The sequence below is a fragment of the Siphateles boraxobius genome, unplaced genomic scaffold (assembly GCF_051911475.1).
Source record: "Siphateles boraxobius isolate OS27281-9 unplaced genomic scaffold, OSU_SipBor_1 7, whole genome shotgun sequence".
In the NCBI taxonomy this organism is placed as follows: Eukaryota; Metazoa; Chordata; class Actinopteri; order Cypriniformes; family Leuciscidae; genus Siphateles; species Siphateles boraxobius.
In genome coordinates, this window is record NW_027509197.1 from 30103951 (window position 1) to 30123177 (window position 19227).

The 19227-nt window shown below is 36.3% G+C and overlaps 1 protein-coding gene across 1 annotated transcript; it reads left to right on the plus strand.

The window, feature by feature from the left end:
• The first annotated feature begins 552 nt into the window (after nt 1–552).
• osbpl11 (oxysterol binding protein-like 11) lies at nt 553–18971 on the plus strand. Its single transcript, XM_077216277.1, has 13 exons — nt 553–854; nt 1306–1374; nt 1916–2091; nt 2445–2524; nt 6074–6262; nt 6374–6572; nt 9795–9937; nt 12051–12191; nt 12323–12776; nt 12869–13055; nt 15474–15656; nt 16028–16181; nt 16991–18971. The coding sequence occupies exons 1-13, from the start codon at nt 775–777 to the stop codon at nt 17072–17074; spliced, it is 2139 nt and encodes a 712-aa protein (XP_077072392.1). The 5' UTR covers nt 553–774; the 3' UTR covers nt 17075–18971.
• The last annotated feature ends 256 nt before the right edge of the window (nt 18972–19227 follow it).

The following is a 19227-nucleotide window of genomic DNA, read 5'->3' on the forward strand; positions in this document are numbered from 1 at the left end:
TCAAAATTCATGTACAACTTTGATGAAAGTTTTTGATCCATTACAAATGTTGACTACTGCACATAATTAAGTTGTTTTCATAATGCCAATAAGCTTAAGATGCAGAATGTTACTGTATAATTCTTTCATAACTTGAAAGAAACATTATTTTTCAAGAGTTCAAAGAAATGACACAGTATTTGCCAAATATTAATTAGATCTGGCAATTATTGAGGGATGAATAAAACAAAAATGTTTATGATTTTAGGCTTATTTGTTTTGCAATTTATAAACGACATTGAATATTTGTACCACACGTCACGAAGGTGGTATCATCACATCTGGCCAATCAGAATGAGAGCTGAGCTAGCGCGCTTCCGTCTGATCTCCACCTAGGACTTTTAATTTGAAAATTAGATTTTGTGGTGTTTCTAAAGTAAAAATCCCTAAAATTATAAAATGTCATTGGAGCAAACTATATTGATATGATCGATATATGATGCATGACATAATTATATCCAAACAATTCCGTTTGTGTGGTTCAGTTCTTTTTTATTTTAGTCCACCTCCTGTCACATGATGTAGGTCGCGAATGACTTCACGCTCTGTCATGGCTGCACGAGACATAAACATGCCAGTGGTGCTGTAATTCAGAGCATTAAACCAGTGCGATGATTAAAACGGCGGCCATAACAAATAATTTTGACTTGAGCTTCGCCATATGAAATCGGATGTTCCGTGTTTGAGCGGCAAGTGAAGTGTTAGTGTTGTGTAGATCATAGGAAGTATTCAATCATGCAGACTGAAGCCGTGGTGGAGCATCACAGCAGCTCACAGAGTTCCCTCAGGACGGGCTCCAAATCCTGGCAGTACAGGTACTTCACACAAATATTCTGATTTTAGAATAATCTATGTTTAATTATGAAAAATTGCTCGAAATTAAATAGCAAAGGCAATACCTTTTATGTGAGGAGGAGGTTGTATAATAGTCGATTTCCGGAGTAAGCTGGACTTTAAACATGACATTGACATAATTCTGTCATGGTCTAACAGTTACTGTATGTCGTTCCAATCTATATGACTTACTTTTTTCCATGCTTTACAAAAGGACAGCCTCAGATTCCTTTCACTTTTATTATATATTTCTAGACGATAGACCGTCATTTGGAATAGTTGTTTGGATATTATTCTTCAAACATCCTGTAAATGTTTTTTGTTTGAACTATACAGCTTTATGGTTGATATTTGGTGATATGATATTTTGGTAATAGCATGCATAGCTTTTACAACATTGAGTTTAATTTATTTATTTTTTATTAACTGAAGTGATCTGATGGAAAAGGTGGATGGGTATTTGATGAAGTATACCAATCTTGTGACTGGATGGCAGTATCGGTGAGTCTGATGTATTTTTTTTTTTTATAAACAGGCCAAAATGGAATCTGTGTAGATTTAGTGGGGAAAAAAATCTTTGGCATTCTGCAGGTAAAATGTAATGGTCAAAATATTTAGCCTAATGAACAAACATATAATCAATGATGAATGATTAGACCTTTATAATTAAAGGTATGGATCTGAGAGTGCATATTTCATCCATGGTTATCATATTTAGATAAAACTAAAACCATTAAAAAAAGTTTTTATATGTTTACTACAAATAAAACTGAAATAAATATAAATAAAACCTTCAGTATATAGGCTAGACAAAAAAACATAATAAAAATGACTAAAACTTTAACAACAATTAAGATGAAAAACGAAAATATAAGAATAAAAGCAATTTCAAGATATTAATAAAACTATAGTATTTCGTTGATACTTATATAACACTGACTCCATGTGGGCCTGCTTATATGTTCAGAGCCTCTTCTGTTTAATCAACAAGGGTGCGACCTGCTCAGTTTTCTCTAAAGCTGTTATTTTTCACTCACTATAGATATTTTGTGCTCAACAATGAGGCAGGGCTGCTGGAATACTTTGTAAATGAGCAGTCCAGGAATCAGAAGCCCCGGGGCTCGCTGCCGTTAGCCGGTGCAGTGATTTCCCCCAGCGATGAAGATTCACACACCTTCACTGTCAACGCCATCAGCGGAGAGCAATACAAACTCAGAGGTTGTCACATGATCTCTTTCCCTCTTTTTCTACATTTGTGAAAAGATGTTTTCACTTCCTTTTATATACTGAGTATTGGATGTGTTTCAGATATTTCTGTATTGATATGTATCTTAAAATCTATATTTTTTACAACACTACATTACACTTAGTTTATTATTTCAGATGCCTTTTTAAAAGACTGCAATTAAAAAATGTATAAAATTCAACCCGCCAAATTGGCTAGTAAGAGTGACTGTGTGACAGGAAACTGCTAAAATCCATCGGCATTTGGCGGGTGTTAATGTCAAGCCCTGATCCCAATAATTTATTTATGTTAAAAATCTTTTTAATACCTTTCTGTGTAACTTCAGCCTCAGATGCAAAGGAGCGTCAGCACTGGGTCAGCCGACTGCAGATCTGTACACAGCACCACACGGAGGCGATGGGCAAGGTGAGACACTACAAACAGACACCTGTAATACTGTAAAACCACCACTGCTCATTGATTTCCTAAGTTACAGGAAAAGACAGAAATTCTGTTCAATTACAATGCTGCAAAAAATTTAAGAAAAATGTTCTGTCATCATTTATTTATCATGTTGTTTAAAACCAATAAACTATCCCAACTTCTTCTTCTTCTGAGAACCAAAAACAAACCATTATTGACATCAAGTCTGGTATGATGTGAAAATTCTCCTATATATACATGTCAGACAAACATATTTTATTGGATTGTAATTTCTGCTCCTCTGTGCGATTCGTTTATTCTGTTCATACCCTTGAAATGGTTTTTAATCGTCACGTCAAATTTCACAATGCACATTGTTTAAAAGCAGAAAACCATGATCAGGGAACTACACTGCGACCAAAATGGTCGCATATGCGACCTTTTGAAATGCCATTACGACCCTAATTTTTAATGGGTCGCAAATGTATCACTGATTATTTTTGTACCTATGTTTTTAGGCAATATGCTATGCTTTACTATGAGCATTTATTAAGACAGAAATGTGTATTTTAAGAATACGTTTTATAACGTGCTCTGAGCATTCAACACATCAAGTTGGCTTCAGCCCCGCGACCGTTACTTAGATTAAAACGTACCATTGTATCAGTGCTGCGCGAGCTCTCTCTCTCAGAAACACGGACGCGCGCACACAGAGAGAGAGAAGATAATTGTAAAATGAAAATTGGCTATAGTTTAAATTTTGTTCTTGCTTGTTTTTTTTCTGTCAAAATGTCAGAAAGCATTTTGTATTATCCATCCGTGTTTTTAAAATTCGTTAAATGACGGCCGTTTTACTGCTAACACAGCCCTCATTATAGGCCTATGTCGGATTCATTTAACTTATACTTGATATTATTTTTATAATAAGTGATTTGTTATACTATTATTGGACTTCTTTCTATTCATTGTCAACTGTTTTCTATAAATATGTTTGTATTGGCTAACATTTATTCAGCTAATGCGTGTCCTGTTTAAAATGTGCAATGTTCAAACGCAAAGACAGCACGTCACAAATAGAAGCCGTTTTCCCTGGATATTGGAATAATAAATACAACACTTTTTTTTTCAGCATTTTTTTTTTTACTCTTTTCTAGGGGTTTCTTAATTTTAGACAAGTTGACCAGCACACATTATATGCAATGCAATATAATGCATGCGTGTCCTATGTGTGACATATTTTGCACACAGGTAAAGGTGCCCAATATCAGTCATTTCTAAAGTAAAAAAAAGAAAAGAAAAGTGTTTTTAAAAATATCTCTTTATTTGATTATCAGTAAATTTGTTTTCTATACAGAGATATCAACCATAACAGCAATATTAATATCGGTTATCGGTATCGGCCACAATTTTCACATCGGTGCATCACTACTTACGAGTTCACGAGTCTGCCCATCTGTGCAAACCATAGCATGTTGAAATCCATTTTGCTCTTTATTGTGTACAGTATTTTCTATTGCAGTAAATCTATCCCAACCAATGTTAAAGAAAACAAAAACAAGGCGGCATGTGGTTTAAAACATGGCAAGTAAAATAAAAAGCACATCTGTATGCAATACAGTTTCATTATTGTTCATTATTATCCAGAGCGGCTTACTATAAATAATTTGTGCGACCAAATCATATTTTGCGCTAGTAACTGAAAAAGTTAGTAGTGCAAGTGCCACCAGTGGAAAAGGTTAGTGTAGTTCCCTGATGATGTGAATGTATATAATATCTTCATATCTTCATGCCTTGTTGTTTTATTTACCATATTAGAGCTGATCGATAATGTAGTCTACATTTTGCAACAATACAAGCAATCAAGCTGTTGAGATATTCTATATAGTATATATATATAGCCCTACGGAAGTATAGTCAAGTCAAGTCACCTTAATTTATATAGCGCTTTTAACAATATAGACTTTTTCAAAGCAGCTTTACAGTGATAATAGGAAATTAAAGTTACCGAGATTGTTTTGGCTTTACAGCAGCTCTAGAATAAACTTATTGTCCAGCCAAAGTTAGTTTTGATTGATTCACTTTCATCGCAACGTTCATTAGTTTTTAACTTAAGGGCCGCTAACAAGACACCAATTGGACAGTTGAAGACCGGAAAAATGTTATCCTGGTCTGATGAGTCTCGATTTCTTTTGTAGAGTCAGAATTTGGCGTAAACAGAATGAGAACATGGATCCATCATGCCTTGTTACCACTGTGCAGGCTGGTGGTGATGGTGTAATGGTGTGGGGGATGTTTTCTTGGCACACTTTAGGCCCCTTAGTGCCAATTGGGCATCGCTTAAATGCCACGGCCTACCTGAGCATTGTTTCTGACCATGTCAATCCCTTTATGGCCACCATGTACCCATCGTCTGATGGCTACTTCCAGCAGGATAATGCACCACGTCACAAAGCTCGAATCATTTCAAATTGGTTTCTTGAACATGACAATGAGTTCACTGTACTAAAATGGCCCCTACAGTCACCAGATCTCAAGCCAATAGAGCATCTTTGGGATGTGTTGGAACGGGACCTTCGTGCCCTGGATGTGCATCCCACAAATCTCCATCAACTGCAAGATGCTATCCTATCAATATGGGCCAACATTTCTTAAGAATGCTTTCAGCACCTTGTTGAATCAATGCCATGTAGAATTAAGGCAGTTCTGAAGGCGAAAGGGGGTCAAACACAGTATTAGTATGGTGTTCCTAATAATCCTTTAGGTGAGTATGTGTATGTGTATGTATATATATATATATATATATATATATATATATATATATATATATATATATATATATATATATATATATATATATATATATATATATATAGTGCAATAAAACAGTTATACAATTATATAAACAATCTCGCAGATGAGATTTGCTATATAGTGTGTATATATATTGCTTTATGTGAGTATTACTGTATGTATGTATGCAGGTAAAGTAGGATATACTTTATATCCAACTTTTAATATATCTGGATTATAATATAATTTAAATTTTTTCGACGATATAACAATCAAGCTAATCAAGTTAATTTAATCAAGTTAATCCAAATTTAGTTTTATAATTTTTAGGAAAAATTGGTCTAAAATATCTTTAGTATCTATTTTAAATCTTGCTAACTCAAATATAGTTATTACTGTGATGATAGCCAAAGAAACTGACATGACAATAACAAACTAACAAACAAACTGGAATGATGTGACATTGCGCTGCATAGTTGACTATATGTGACTGCGAATTAGATGTAGCTGAGGGAAAGATAATCAGTGAATAATGACTTCTATTTAGGGTCTGTTTATTACATAAAACCGCAGAAGACTTTTAATACAGCATACAAATCATAAGGACCATTCTTGTCCTTTGTGGGGCTTTGCAGTAAAAATCATCACCAGTTTTCTAGCGTTTTGTAAAATAACAGAATTGGATCAAAATGTAGTAAATGATGACAAAATTGTCATTTATGTGTAAACTGATCCTTTCAGCAACTATCCATAATCCCACAGACAAACCCACCGCTTCAATCTCGCAGTCTCTCCATGGCGTCTCAAGGCAGTGGCAGCTCTCCAGGATCTCAACACAGGATCAACCAGAACTCAAACGTCCTGTTGGGCCTGTCCCAGCTGCAGCGCGGCTCCTCCCTTTACTCCAGCAGGAAATCACTGCTGCCTGATCACTTGCTGGAGGCCAGAGAGGTAAGAATGAGTGATGCTTTTAGAGTCCCAGTGGCACAGTCAATTAATAACTTTAAAAACGTTGGGTCTGAACTTTTGAGGTGGTAAACGAATGTTTTTGTCCTGCTCCAGATGATGAGCCAGGCGCAGGGCCAGCACAGAGACCTGATCCAGAGTATTGAGGGTCTGCCCTCCTCCCAGGGTCCCTCGCCCTTGGACCAAGACCTGCTGCTGCTGAAAGCCACCTCTTTGGCCACTATGACCTGCCTCAGCGACTGCTTGCATATCCTGCAGCTCCAACAAGTGGCTCGGCAGAAAGTTCCTCTCGTTGGTGAGATTTAAAAAATCCTTTTTTGGGGGATTATGGATAATTGCTGAAAGGAACACTTAAATTACAATTTCATCATTCTCATTTTGAAGAACCGATATTGATTCTTAAATCATAAGAATAATATAAATAAAATAAAATAAATGCCATTTTGGCGCTCTTTAATGTGCCGTGACGGAGCCCACATGAACGGATCATCTGTTCCACTACTAGTTACAGCACGAAATAAACATGAATGAATATCAGAAGATATGTTAGAATATACAGTACAACTTACAGAAATCCATATCATGTCTCGTAATCATTTGATGAGTGTCTCAACCAGGGAAATATGCCAGTAAAATAGCTTGTAAAGACTGTCACATAATGTTAGATTTACCTCAGAAAAGCATTCAAAACTCATTAGTCAGCTTGAAAATAGGCAAGGCAATATTTAATGTATTTTTTAATGATTTTCTGACAGCCACCATTTAAATGTTTATATTTATTAAAACAAAATTGGTTGAAACATTAAAAATGTATTATTATAAAAACTTTCTTATGGGCAATTTAAATGTAAGTAGCCTACAAATCAGTTAATGTTAACCTTTAATATTATTGTACTGTATCATTTGGGGTTCCCTTTATAGTTTACAGCATTAGTTTTGTACTAGCCTATTGGTAGTTGATAATGTAAAAACTAAGCTATGATTGAATGGACAGAAGGATACAAAATTATAAAAATGTGTAATTAGGTTCATAATGCTTGACTTCCGGCTCTGTCTGGCTTTTTGCCTCTGTCAGGCACTTTTAATCTTAGACCTGACTTTACTCTATACTTTGTCTAATGCTACTGCAGTGCTTCGATGTTTAGTGAAAGCATTTCTCTTCCAGTAAAAGACAGTAAGAGGGTTATTTATAAGCACAGCTTCCATCACAGGAATTCTTCTTGACTTGTGCTGCTCCCATGCGTCTCTTGTATTCCTGTCTGATTTTCTTGACAAGATTATTACACTAAATTAGCAACATATCCTACTTTTATTTAGATTTTTTTATTGAGTTCTAGTTTGGTTAAGTTAGCAAGTGTTTTGAACAGTCATTATTTAGCTTCACATGACCCTTTCACATTTTCACCCTCTTTCTGACCCTTAGAATTAAATTTTTGCTGCACCTGTAACACTTATATGTAAACATTTTCACATGGCATGAAATGAGAAGGCAGTGCTTTAGGGCACTTAAGGTCAAGTCTCTTTAGTGAAATATTTGGTGAACTCTTTTTCTTTTGTTGCAAAAACAGATTCATTGTCAGAAGTCTAGCGATTTATGAAGCACTCCTCACTCTCAAACCAGGTTTCTTCTGTTGGTCAATGCAGTGAATTTGAACGTGTGAAATCTGTATGGGGAATTTTTTCCCCTAATTCAAAACTCCCAATTGCATTATTCCTATTGAAATAACTTTTGTCTGCCAAATTTCTCTGAGCAACCTTTACTCACAAGCTGCAGGACTGCTCCCTATATTCTTCAATAACAACCATTTTGTAAAGCCTTAATTAAATAGTGAAACAATGCAGTTCAGTCGCTTGTTTTTAACATTATGTACTTTAGAAGCATATGCAGAACGCAGTCAGAAACAGCACAAGGTTTTGCATATTTTCCCATGTTTACTCATATCGTTAGTTCTTTTGGCATTTAGGAATAATAGTACTGTCTATTCTGCTTCCTTATTACTTAACATTGACTTTCTTAATGTCAAATAAGCATGATATGTTTTTTTTTTAATTGCCGATATTGCTATTTAAAGAGCAGAGTGGCCAATATAATACGATATTGTACAATTTAATAATAAAAAATGAATATTTTACAGAAATTGTGCAGTGTCACTTTGCAATACTGTTGGTAGATTTTGCCACTGCCCACTTTTGTTTATCTGCCAATCGGGCACAGATATTAGACAATAATCTTAAAAGAGCCAAATATTCACTGATTAATTGTCCTGGGCTGCATTGCCCAAAACTATTATAAGCCTAAGTAGATCGTAGAGATCATTGGCGGAATAATTTGTACAATCTGAGTAGGCTTACGATGCTTTTGGGAAATGCAGCACAGTCTGGCACAGTCTGGCATTAGTCATATCTATTTCGCATGTCATGATTTATGTTAAATAGAGCAAGTATAGCCTCCCTTTTTGTTGAATACTCTCCTTTTGTAGAGTTTGTGTAACACTCGTATATTGGCTGTCGAAATGAAATCCAAAGATGAATAATGTAGACTCTTTTAGATAACCACAAATACTCTCCGTCTCCAAATCCGCTATCAGACAGTTTTGAATACCTTAAATCACATATTCACTGCGACTCACTGATCCTTATGTGTAATCCAGGGCAATGCGATAAGATCAAAATACACAACGCCACAAGTCTTTCTGTTCACATCACAGTGTCGTGTGTGTAACAAAAATAACCAATAGCTGAAAAAAAGCACAAAATAAAATCCATTATATAGTACAGAAAAACCGCAAGTGTTTGTGGTCACAAATCCAATAATCTCAGGTCATGTTTGTGCCTGTAGAATTTATGACCTAGAGCCCTGCTCGGCGAGTGGAATATTGTTTTATAATTAATGAGGAACTGTATCCACCACTGATAGACTTCTGCAGGTAACTAGAGCTCTGCTGGCGTCACTCAAGCGCAGCGGCTGACAGACTTACCAAATTGTGTTACCATACGGTTGTCAGTTCTTGGATAAATATGTCTCCTGTGAGATTTGCGTGTTTGGGGGTTCTTCTGGCCCGAAAATCCTTGAACGAACATTTATTTTGCCAAACCGAAGACTTCTAGTTGTGTGCTTGACTTTAATGCAACCCATTCATGAAGCATACATATTTTATTACTCTCTGACTATAAAGAAACATGTAAACATCACACACTTCCAGGATCACCTGCATTTCCACGGTTGTTGAAGTAGTGAGGGGCCATGTGAACTTTCTGAACTTCCTAATGACTGGAACAAAGCAAAAACCACCAAAGTAGTCTCCGTGCCAATAAGCAAAGAAGTCAACAATGGGCAGGGCCTCATGCAGATGGTGAGACCCTGTTCTCAGGTTTCCACTGAGAGCTCTGTGTCAGTTGTCAGAGCGCTAAACGCCCAGAAATCCTGTGGCGTTAGAGGCTGCTGTTGGCCTGTCGGCGTCGTGCTGGTGGGCCGGTGATATGAGCACCCCTGAAACTGGTTTTGTGTGCCCTGTAGGCCCTGCCCTCGAGTGGCTGGAGCCAAAACTCCCCGACATCCTGAAGAATGGAGGGACGCTACCCAGCATCACGAAAGATGATGGTAACATAGTGGGAACCATTCTAGAACCCTTAGAAATGGACTCCTGTGATATCGCTGGGGTAAGATTTGCTTTGTCTAAACTTTCTTGCTGACTGTTATCAGTCAATAATTTAACAAATGGGTCTGATGATTCATTAGCAAATATATCTGAGTTTAAATAATCTTTGAAAATCCTTATTGATTGATCACACTTGACTTATTTTTTTTTTTAAATTTTAAAAAGTATGGGATCTAAAGTGGTTGTCCAAATTAAGTGTAGAAAATTGATTTCAGAGGATCTACACTGAACTGAACAACATATTTCCGCCTTGAACTCACACCATAGGTGGAGCCAGTGCTATTATTTCGGGCTGGATGGGATGCTTAAGCAAGCAGCAGTGTTTTGGTAGCACCACAGAGACAGTGTTTACACTTTGCTAAAAAAGTGACAGTAAAAACTTGTCACATTGTTGTCTTAAGCAACATATCTTTGTGCAACATTAATAATAATAAGCAAATCAGCATATTACAATGATTTCTGAAGGATCATGTGACACTGAAGACTGATGAAAATTCAGCTTTTCCATCAAAGGAGTAAATTGCATTATAATAAAGAAATAAATTATTAAATAATTTTTTTAATTGTAATTATATTTCACAGAATTACTCTTTTTACCATATTTTTGATCTAATAAATGCAGCCTTGGTGAGCATAAGACTTCTTTCAAAAACTTTTGAACAGTATATATTACTGTTTTAACATTGTAAGAATTGCATGCTCCAGCTTTTTCTATGGACATTTTCCACTAACATTTCATAACCAGAAACTGTTTGAATGATTTGAATTTTAAACAGTATATTTATTTTTAAATAATTTTAAAACCTTTTGTGAATTTGGCTTAAAAAGTGCTATTTTTGTTTTATAATAAAAAATTACCCTTGGTTTGATATTTTGTTATATAATGCATTTATAATATATAAAATTAATTCATGCATTTTGACATTCACAAAGTTTCCAAGTATATCTTGAGGCCTCTGCATGTTATCACAGTAACACAATTGTGCATGATTGTATTCATAGCAGATGCTGATGATAATTACTGACAACTGATGTTGTTTTGGAGAAGGCTCTCTCACTTTGAGTCTCAAGAGTAATCTTTGCTTCAGTTACCTTGATGTAAACAAACACCTGAGCCTTCCCGATTGTCGAACTGTAGACAGGGCTCTCTATTAACCTGAGTAAATTTATCTGCAGTGTTAAATGTTAACTATGCTGTATGTTTTTTTTTCTTCTAAATACTCTTGCTTAATATTTTGCTTCACTTAACTGTACCTTAGCATCCACTGTTTCAAGTAGCATAGCAGATAGATTTCAGTCTGAAAAACAATCATCATATTCAAAAAAAAATGCATATATATATATATATATATATATATATATATATACAGTATATATATTCATATACATTATGTAATGTGATAATTTGACGAGTGTCATTAGTGGTATTAGCCGAGGCAAGCAGCAGAACTTAGGATACTTAGGGTTTGGATATAAACAAACCAAAACGTAACTTGCCCACATGTACAAATGATGCCTCGGATTGTGAAGCCTGTTGGGATAGCTGTGCTCTTACTTATTTTAGTGATCAATTTTATGAATTTCATGGTAAAATGGGAGATAAATCAGAGAATTACATCCAAGGAAGGACTCGAGCCATATCTAGGGGACAGAATATCTTAGAGTAAAAGTTCATCCAATACTTGGTATTACCTTGCAATTTTAAATTTATGATTTCCAACACTGGCAAAGTTATAGAAGCCATTCAAATCTTACAAATTGTTAATTTCTATATTTTAACCAAAAATTGCACACTGTTTAATTTATTTAAAAAAAAAAAATTTGTCTGATTTATATACAATTATAGTATTTATTGGTATTTTTAAATATATTTTATTTTTGTATATTTTCAGTTTTCATTTTAATTAAAGTTTTATATAATTAAGATAATTCATTTTAGATAAATAATTAAGCCTCTACCTCTATAAAATATAAAACAAAATAGCATCCTGTAGTTTTGGTCAAAAGGTATGGAAACCGTGTAGAGGGGGTCCCAAAAACTAGTTCTGTCGTTGCAGTATTTTATTGGTTGAGTAGATGAGTTGAGTAATCATGGAGTTTGGTGTGTGTTTCAGGAGCAGGAGGAGATTGATGCCACGCAGGAGGTGGACGATTCCTCTCCAGTCGAGGAGGAGGATCTGGGTGCTGTCGAAGAGGAGCGCAGCGTCATTCTGCACCTCCTCTCTCAGCTGAAACTTGGCATGGACCTCACCAGGGTATATTAGCTCCATCTCATTAATGACTTCTTGCGTCTTTCTCAAACCTTTAAATCATACCATTTTAAATTAATTCTGTTATAAAATTAAAATAACATTGTGAAATAACAGTGTTTCACATGGGTGTATAGGTGGTCCTGCCTACTTTTATACTGGAGAAGCGTTCCCTGCTGGAAATGTATGCAGACTTCATGTCCCATCCGGACCTTTTCGTGGCCATCACCGATGGCTCCAGCCAGATGGACCGCATGGTCCGATTTGTGGAGTATTACCTCACTTCCTTCCATGAAGGTCGTAAAGGTGCCATTGCCAAGAAGCCCTACAATCCCATCATCGGAGAGACCTTCCACTGCTCTTGGAGAGTACCCAAAGCGACATCATCTCCGACAGGTGTCCCGAAAGAGGGGAACTCGTGCGCGTCAGACTGGTACAATGTTCGCTTTGTGGCTGAACAGGTTTCCCATCATCCCCCTGTCTCAGGCTTCTATGCAGAATGCCAGGAGAGGCAGATGTGTGTCAACACGCATGTGTGGACCAAAAGCAAGTTCATGGGCATGTCCATCGGCGTCTCTATGATTGGAGAAGGTGCGTTTCGCCCGCCTCACACTCAGTTTACTATGAACGTTTCCATGGATCCATTGTTGATTATTAGGAATGTTAACTTCCTGTGCTCACAGGTAATCTACACCTATTAGAGCATGATGAAGAATACACCTTTAGTCTGCCCTCTGCTTATGCCCGCTCTATCCTCACTGTGCCCTGGGTGGAACTGGGAGGAAAGGTCAATGTCAACTGCGCCAAGACAGGCTACTCTGCAGTCATCACCTTCCAGACAAAGCCTTTCTATGGGGGCAAGCTGCACAGGTCAGGATCACTCTGGATCACATTACGTGACTCCATTTTCCAGCTCTTTGAGACCGTATAGGGTTTTCAATGTAAATTTATACAGCAGCCCTGATGAAGTGTTAGTTAGTATACACGTCTACCATTCAAAAGGAATCAGTAAGTCTTTTTTTTTAAAAGAATTCAATTTTATCCAGCAAGGATACATTACATTTATCAAAAGTGACGGTATAGACATAATGCCACTAAAGATTTCTATTTCAAATAATTGATAATAAGAAATTATTCTTGAGCGCCAAATCAGCATATTAGAATGATTTCTGGAGGATTAGATGAAGACTGAGTTAATGGCTGCTGAAAATTCATCTTAGCCATCACAGGAATGAATACACTTTTTAAATATATTAAAAAAGAAATACGTTATCTTAAATTGTAATAATGTTTCACAATAGTACTTGTTTTTTTACTTTATGTTTTTTATCCAATAAATGCAGCCTTGGTGAGGATAAACCGTTGTGTAAATGTCCAGATTATATATTGTCCAGACAAATTTTCTGAGCAAAACACTGCAACACTTTACAATAAGGTCTCATTTGTTAACATTAGTAAATGCAATAACTAACATGAACTAGCAATATATTTTTACAGCATTTATCAACCTTAATTCAAATTAGGTAATAAAATATTCATCTTCATGTTAGTTCACAGTGCATGTTAACAGATAGATCTTTTTTTCTTAAAAATGTATAAGTAAATGTTGAGATTAACATTAACTAGGATTAATAATTAGTGCTGTAGATGTATTGTTAAATGTTAGTTAATGTTATCAAATGAAACCTTATTGTAAAGTGTTACCCAAAACACTATATTCAATAAGAAAAATGTAGGGGACACTTTATTCATCTGTAATGGTTGTTCACCATCTCTTCACCCCCGGAATTAAACTGACTGTTTTTGGGTCCTGTACCATTAAAATTTCATATGAAGCACTTTTCTGAGCTTATAGGGCATGTTTACACCTGAACACTTGATGTTTTTTTACTGATCATATAGCTATCTGATTTTTTTTAAACGGTTCCATTTACTCTTAATAAATATCCCCGCAAAATGAATATAAATCTGATATTCAATTCCCGCTCTGTGCAAATTTAACGGCGTTCAGGCCAACGAAAGCGCCAGATATGATCTGCATTTTATTTATCATCAGCTAATTTCAAGGTCAATAGGAGTAGGAGACAGAGCGGCATCAGCATTGATAAGATAATTTAGTCTCACTACTTTTAATGAAGATGATTGTGTTTTGAGCATATGCGGTAGTTTGCACGTGGGCTTGCTGAAAAGATACTTAGCATCTGCAGCGATGCGTGTTGCAGTAGCGCGGTCATATCCGGCTATAACGTCATATAGCCTAAAACATTTTGGGAGATGTAAAATTGACATATGTGGTTTCAACAACCAGATGCATTTAAAATTGCCCTGTTTCGTTTGGAATGCGTCTCAAACCAACTCCTGATGGATTTAAATCCATCTCGAAAGCATTTCGGAGGGCATTTACACCTGTTTTTTTCACAATCGGATCCTATTGACCAGGTGTAAACACTTTACAGCCCCATTGACAGAGTTTGCTATGAGGTCTTGTTAGAGAAATATTATTTCCTTTGTGTCTTCAATCAATGCCTCTTAATTTTAAATGAGGTACATAGACTTCCTTACATAACTTTCAATCATGAAAGATACCTTTTTGTTTTTGACATATTTTGACAATATTTTTATTGTATGCATGTATATATGTCAAAACATGTATAAAACAAAACGTATCTTTCATGATTAAGTTACGTAAGGAAAGTTCTGTACCTTATGTAAAATTAACAAAATATTGTATAAGCAGTGACATTGATGGAATACACATAAGAAAATAATAATTCGCTAACGGTCCAATATAGTTTGCACCGCTCTATCACATTGTGACAGGTTCACAAAACAATCTAGCAAAGATCAGACAGAAATGATTATGGACCTTTTAAAAAATAGACAGAACAATATTTTCACGTGGCCGTGTGAAGGACACTCCCTGATTCTATGCAAATGAAGCTGATAACTGCAACTGGCTGAAGAATTGGCTAGACATGTACCCTAGTATCGGTCAATGGTCTTTTTGGACAGTTGAGGAAATTGAGTTCTGCAATTTAGTTTTTTACAGTAGTACAGTAAATTATCTTATTTTATTCGCTATGGAACAGAAGTAGCGACAGATCTTTTCTTCCATACTGTGACGTACATGAACGGATCATAGAAAAAAAGAATAAATGTAGGGAAAGAACTTGGTTCTATCCATCGGTTGTTGATTGGATGGTTAAATAGGTTTCTCAGTGGTATGAGTGCTTTAATCAGAAAGCCGAGCCAGTGGACTGTAACAGAAGCCTGTGCTTTGTTCCTCAGAGTGAACGCGGAGGTCAAACATAACCCCTCCAACTCCGTGGTGTGCCGCGTGCAAGGCGAGTGGAACGGCGTGCTGGAGTTTTCCTACACCAGCGGAGAGACACGTGTCGTAGACGTCACTAACCTCCCTGTCACCAGAAAAAGAGTACGGCCCAATGAGCTGCAAGGACCCTACGAGTCCAGGTAACACCAGTTAATCATTTTATGTAAACAGTTCATTATTGTATTCAAGCCACACAACAGTGTTAATGTCAATATGATGCCATATTTTTAAAGGAGCAAAATGAACAGCATACTAAACTAAAAGGTTCATTTTATGAAAATAACTCATCTAAAGGAATACTTTCAAAAATTGTATTATGAAGGGCTGAAAAAGAAGGTTAGATGAGTTTGAAATAAGAGTAAATGTAACAGAATTATTATTTTTTGGATCAAATATTCATTTATGGTAAAATCATAATTTTATCATGTCTTGCTATCTCTGGATTCCGACTGAAAAAGGTTGAATGTGGTGTGAGGGCTCCATCTTTAACCTGTGACTGTTCTCCCTGTAGGAGACTGTGGCAACATGTGACCGAGTCTCTGAAGGATAGGGATATGGAAAAAGCCACAGAACACAAGCGTTTCCTGGAGGAAAGACAGAGGAAAGAGGAGAGGCATCGTGCAGAGACACAGACAGCATGGAGGACCAAATACTTTGAGCGCAAAGTAAAAACACATCTGCATCTTATTTTTAAAACTCATATAATAATTTCTACATAAAATAGTAAATTAGTGGCAGCGGGTATGTCGAACTACAGCTATCTGACCAGCCTCCTAGCTAGTTTAAAATGGGTAAATGTAAGTTTACTGAAAAACGATGAGTTCTCGTGGTGGTTGAAGCCTGTGCCTGGAAATGTGTATTAAGGGAAACTGCTCCATTTGTCTGAGATGTTTTTAACCCTCTAGCGTGTAGTGGGCATCAGCAAGGCGGTGGAATCACACACGCAGAGTGCAGGGGTCGACATTAACGCTTGTCTGGGACAAGTGGATTATGCTGTTCTTTTGAACTTTGTATTTATCAAAGAACACTGAGAAAATTGTACAACGGTTTTCACAAAAATATTAAGCAGTAAAACATTGATGATAATTAGAATCATTATCAATAATTTAGAATCAGCAATGAATGTCATTTAAGGTCATCACGCTGAACAAGAAAACTCATCTAGTGAAGTCTGCTTTTACAGCCTCCTTGTGTTTATACTCATGCTTTTGTAAACTCTTCTAACTCAAGATTTCCAACTGGTAGATCTTAAAGATCGAAAGAGATGTTGGAATCTTAGTGGTTTGTTTATAGCCTAACTTTAGCTTTTTACTTCTGCTGATTGTATTTAGGCTTCAAAGATTATCATGATGAACAATACTTGTAAGAATCATACACTTTTGTTGGTCACAGAGTTTATTTTCTGCAATAATCCAAAAATCCTATTGTGTTTTTGTCGAGGGAACCACAGTACCCATTTTTTTTCTCTTTCCAGGGTGAAAGCTGGGCGTATTACCAACCACTGTGGAAAACGGCAACTCATAGCTCATCCCCGGTTCCCCCTCCTCAAAATCCATGACCTCTGACCTTTTAAGAGCTGAGTTCAGGCACTGTACAGCCTCCTGCTATAGTAAACCTCTGGCCCTGTGTTCCCTCTCTCACAGATGAAGACATACACTCTCCTTTGTATGATTCCTGAAACATAACTTCAATTTGAGTGTTTGTGACGCTTTGTGGACTTGCGGGTTTGCACTCTGATGTTCATATTTTGCATCCCTCGGTGGTAAGATTTTTGTGGAACTACACAGTGAATGATTTCTCCAAATCTGCACACTGATATTCTTTATTGATGTTGCCTTAACAAGTGTCGTATGTAACGAGAGCTGAGTACAGCCTGACGGTTCTTAATGTGGGATTGTGTTTGGGGTGAACTTCTTAATCTGACCATACTGTATTTGACCATGGTACAGTCAAAAGATTTCTGATTATTTTAAAGTCGTATATGAATTATCATGATTTAAATATCAAATGAAATGCAGGATTAGGGGAGTTCAAAAGGACAGCTGCGTCAATAACTGGCTAAGATGTGAGTTGTTATTGCTTAGCGGAGCCAGATGCAGTTAGAGTTTTGATGAGAGGGAAACCATTGGCTTGGCTTTTGCATTATCCTGTCTTTTTCTCGTTCTTGCTCTGGTAAATGAGGCTTGCAGGTGTTATACACAAAATCTGGGCCAGATTGAAGTGTTCGGGTAGAGGCCTGCTCTTCTGTTTCTGCTTGATGTTCATTGAACAGTTACGTTGGCTTCAGTTTCAGAGAGATTTTAAAGGGATAGTTCACCCCAAAATGTAAGTTTTGTCCTCATTTACTCATCCTCATGTCATTTAAAATCTGTAAGACTTTCTTTCTTTTTTGGAACACAAAGATATTTTAAAAATACATACAATGAATGTCAATAACATATCTACTTTATGCAGAGAAAGGAAAAGTCATAAAGTTTTGGAACGACATTACTCAGCCTGTTCTATGTAGGACAGATTACTATATTACAAGTCTTCTGAAGTCATATGATGAGTTGTGAGGTACTGACAGAAATTTAATCTGTTTACTGATATCATCAAATATAATTTGCTCAGTTAACTTGAACAGTTTAGGTTTCGGTTGGCCCTGCTGAGAAAAAAAACCCACCCAAAACTGGCCTGTTTTTTTTGTTAGTTTGTTTTTTTAGCACTTTTCAGCTGGTCAGAGAGAAAGACCAGCTAAAACCGCTGAATAAGGTTCAGAAGTTTTATAAAGCACTTTTATGGCGTTTTTCTATATATGAGGTACAGTATAAGTCACAATTCACTTTTCTTGTATGGAAAAGAGAAGCTTGGACATTCTGTCTGACAACTTTTGTATTTCATGGAAAATCAGAAAATAATACAGGCATGACATGAGGGTGAGTAAATGAAGGCAATGTTTTCATTTTTGCAATCAGATGTGTTTATAGCATGTGTTCCTTGCAGAAGGTTCAGGTTTTAGTTAGCTGGTCATGATAGTATGGTTTTTTTGTTTTAATCATGTGAAATTTTGTGTTTAAACGCTTCATCAATTGATCTGCCAGCTGAGGACAGTTGCAGTGATGGTGCTGGCTGAAGTGTTACGTCTCTCATATAATCTCTGCTTCAGCCCTGGCATTGGTTGCGCTGAGAAACTTGTGGTGCCTTATTTGTGTTAGTCTTCCTCTCGTTCCACCTCACAGCCGTCAGCTTTCTCATTAAAACAGAGTAAGACTGAAACCGCAGCCTTTGTATATATATCTTCTGTAATTTTCCTGTCCACTAATGACAGAATTCCCTCAAAGTGTTTCGTTCATCAGCTGTGCTTTCCACTCAAGTCATTCTGCTGAGCCATCAACTGCACTGATATTTTAAATGCACTCCCTGTAGCCTCAGAACATATGATTGAAAAAAATAATAATAAAACGGTTAATATATTTGAGGATTTTGGATTTTTTGTTCATTTGACTTGAGTGTCCGTGGTATCAAGAGGAGATGCAAATATCTCACAATAACTTGCATATAAAGGAAGATCCATGGGTAGTTGAAATGTGTGACGTGACAAACGTATTTTGCTCATTTGATTATAGTTATTTATGCAGGTATATGACCTAATTTTAATTAAAACATGGAATATTTTGTACTTCATAAACATAGATTTTTTTTTCACATTTCAGGACTATTTAAAATAAC

Excerpts from the sequence above, each read along its gene's own strand:
- osbpl11 (XM_077216277.1), top strand. The coding sequence starts at position 775 with ATGCAGACTGAAGCCGTGGTGGAGCATCACAGCAGCTCACAGAGTTCC. Across the intron at positions 6,573-9,794 it reads GCAGAAAGTTCCTCTCGTTG|GCCCTGCCCTCGAGTGGCTG; the intron begins GTGAGATTTAAA and ends TGTGCCCTGTAG. Across the intron at positions 13,056-15,473 it reads TATGGGGGCAAGCTGCACAG|AGTGAACGCGGAGGTCAAAC; the intron begins GTCAGGATCACT and ends TTTGTTCCTCAG.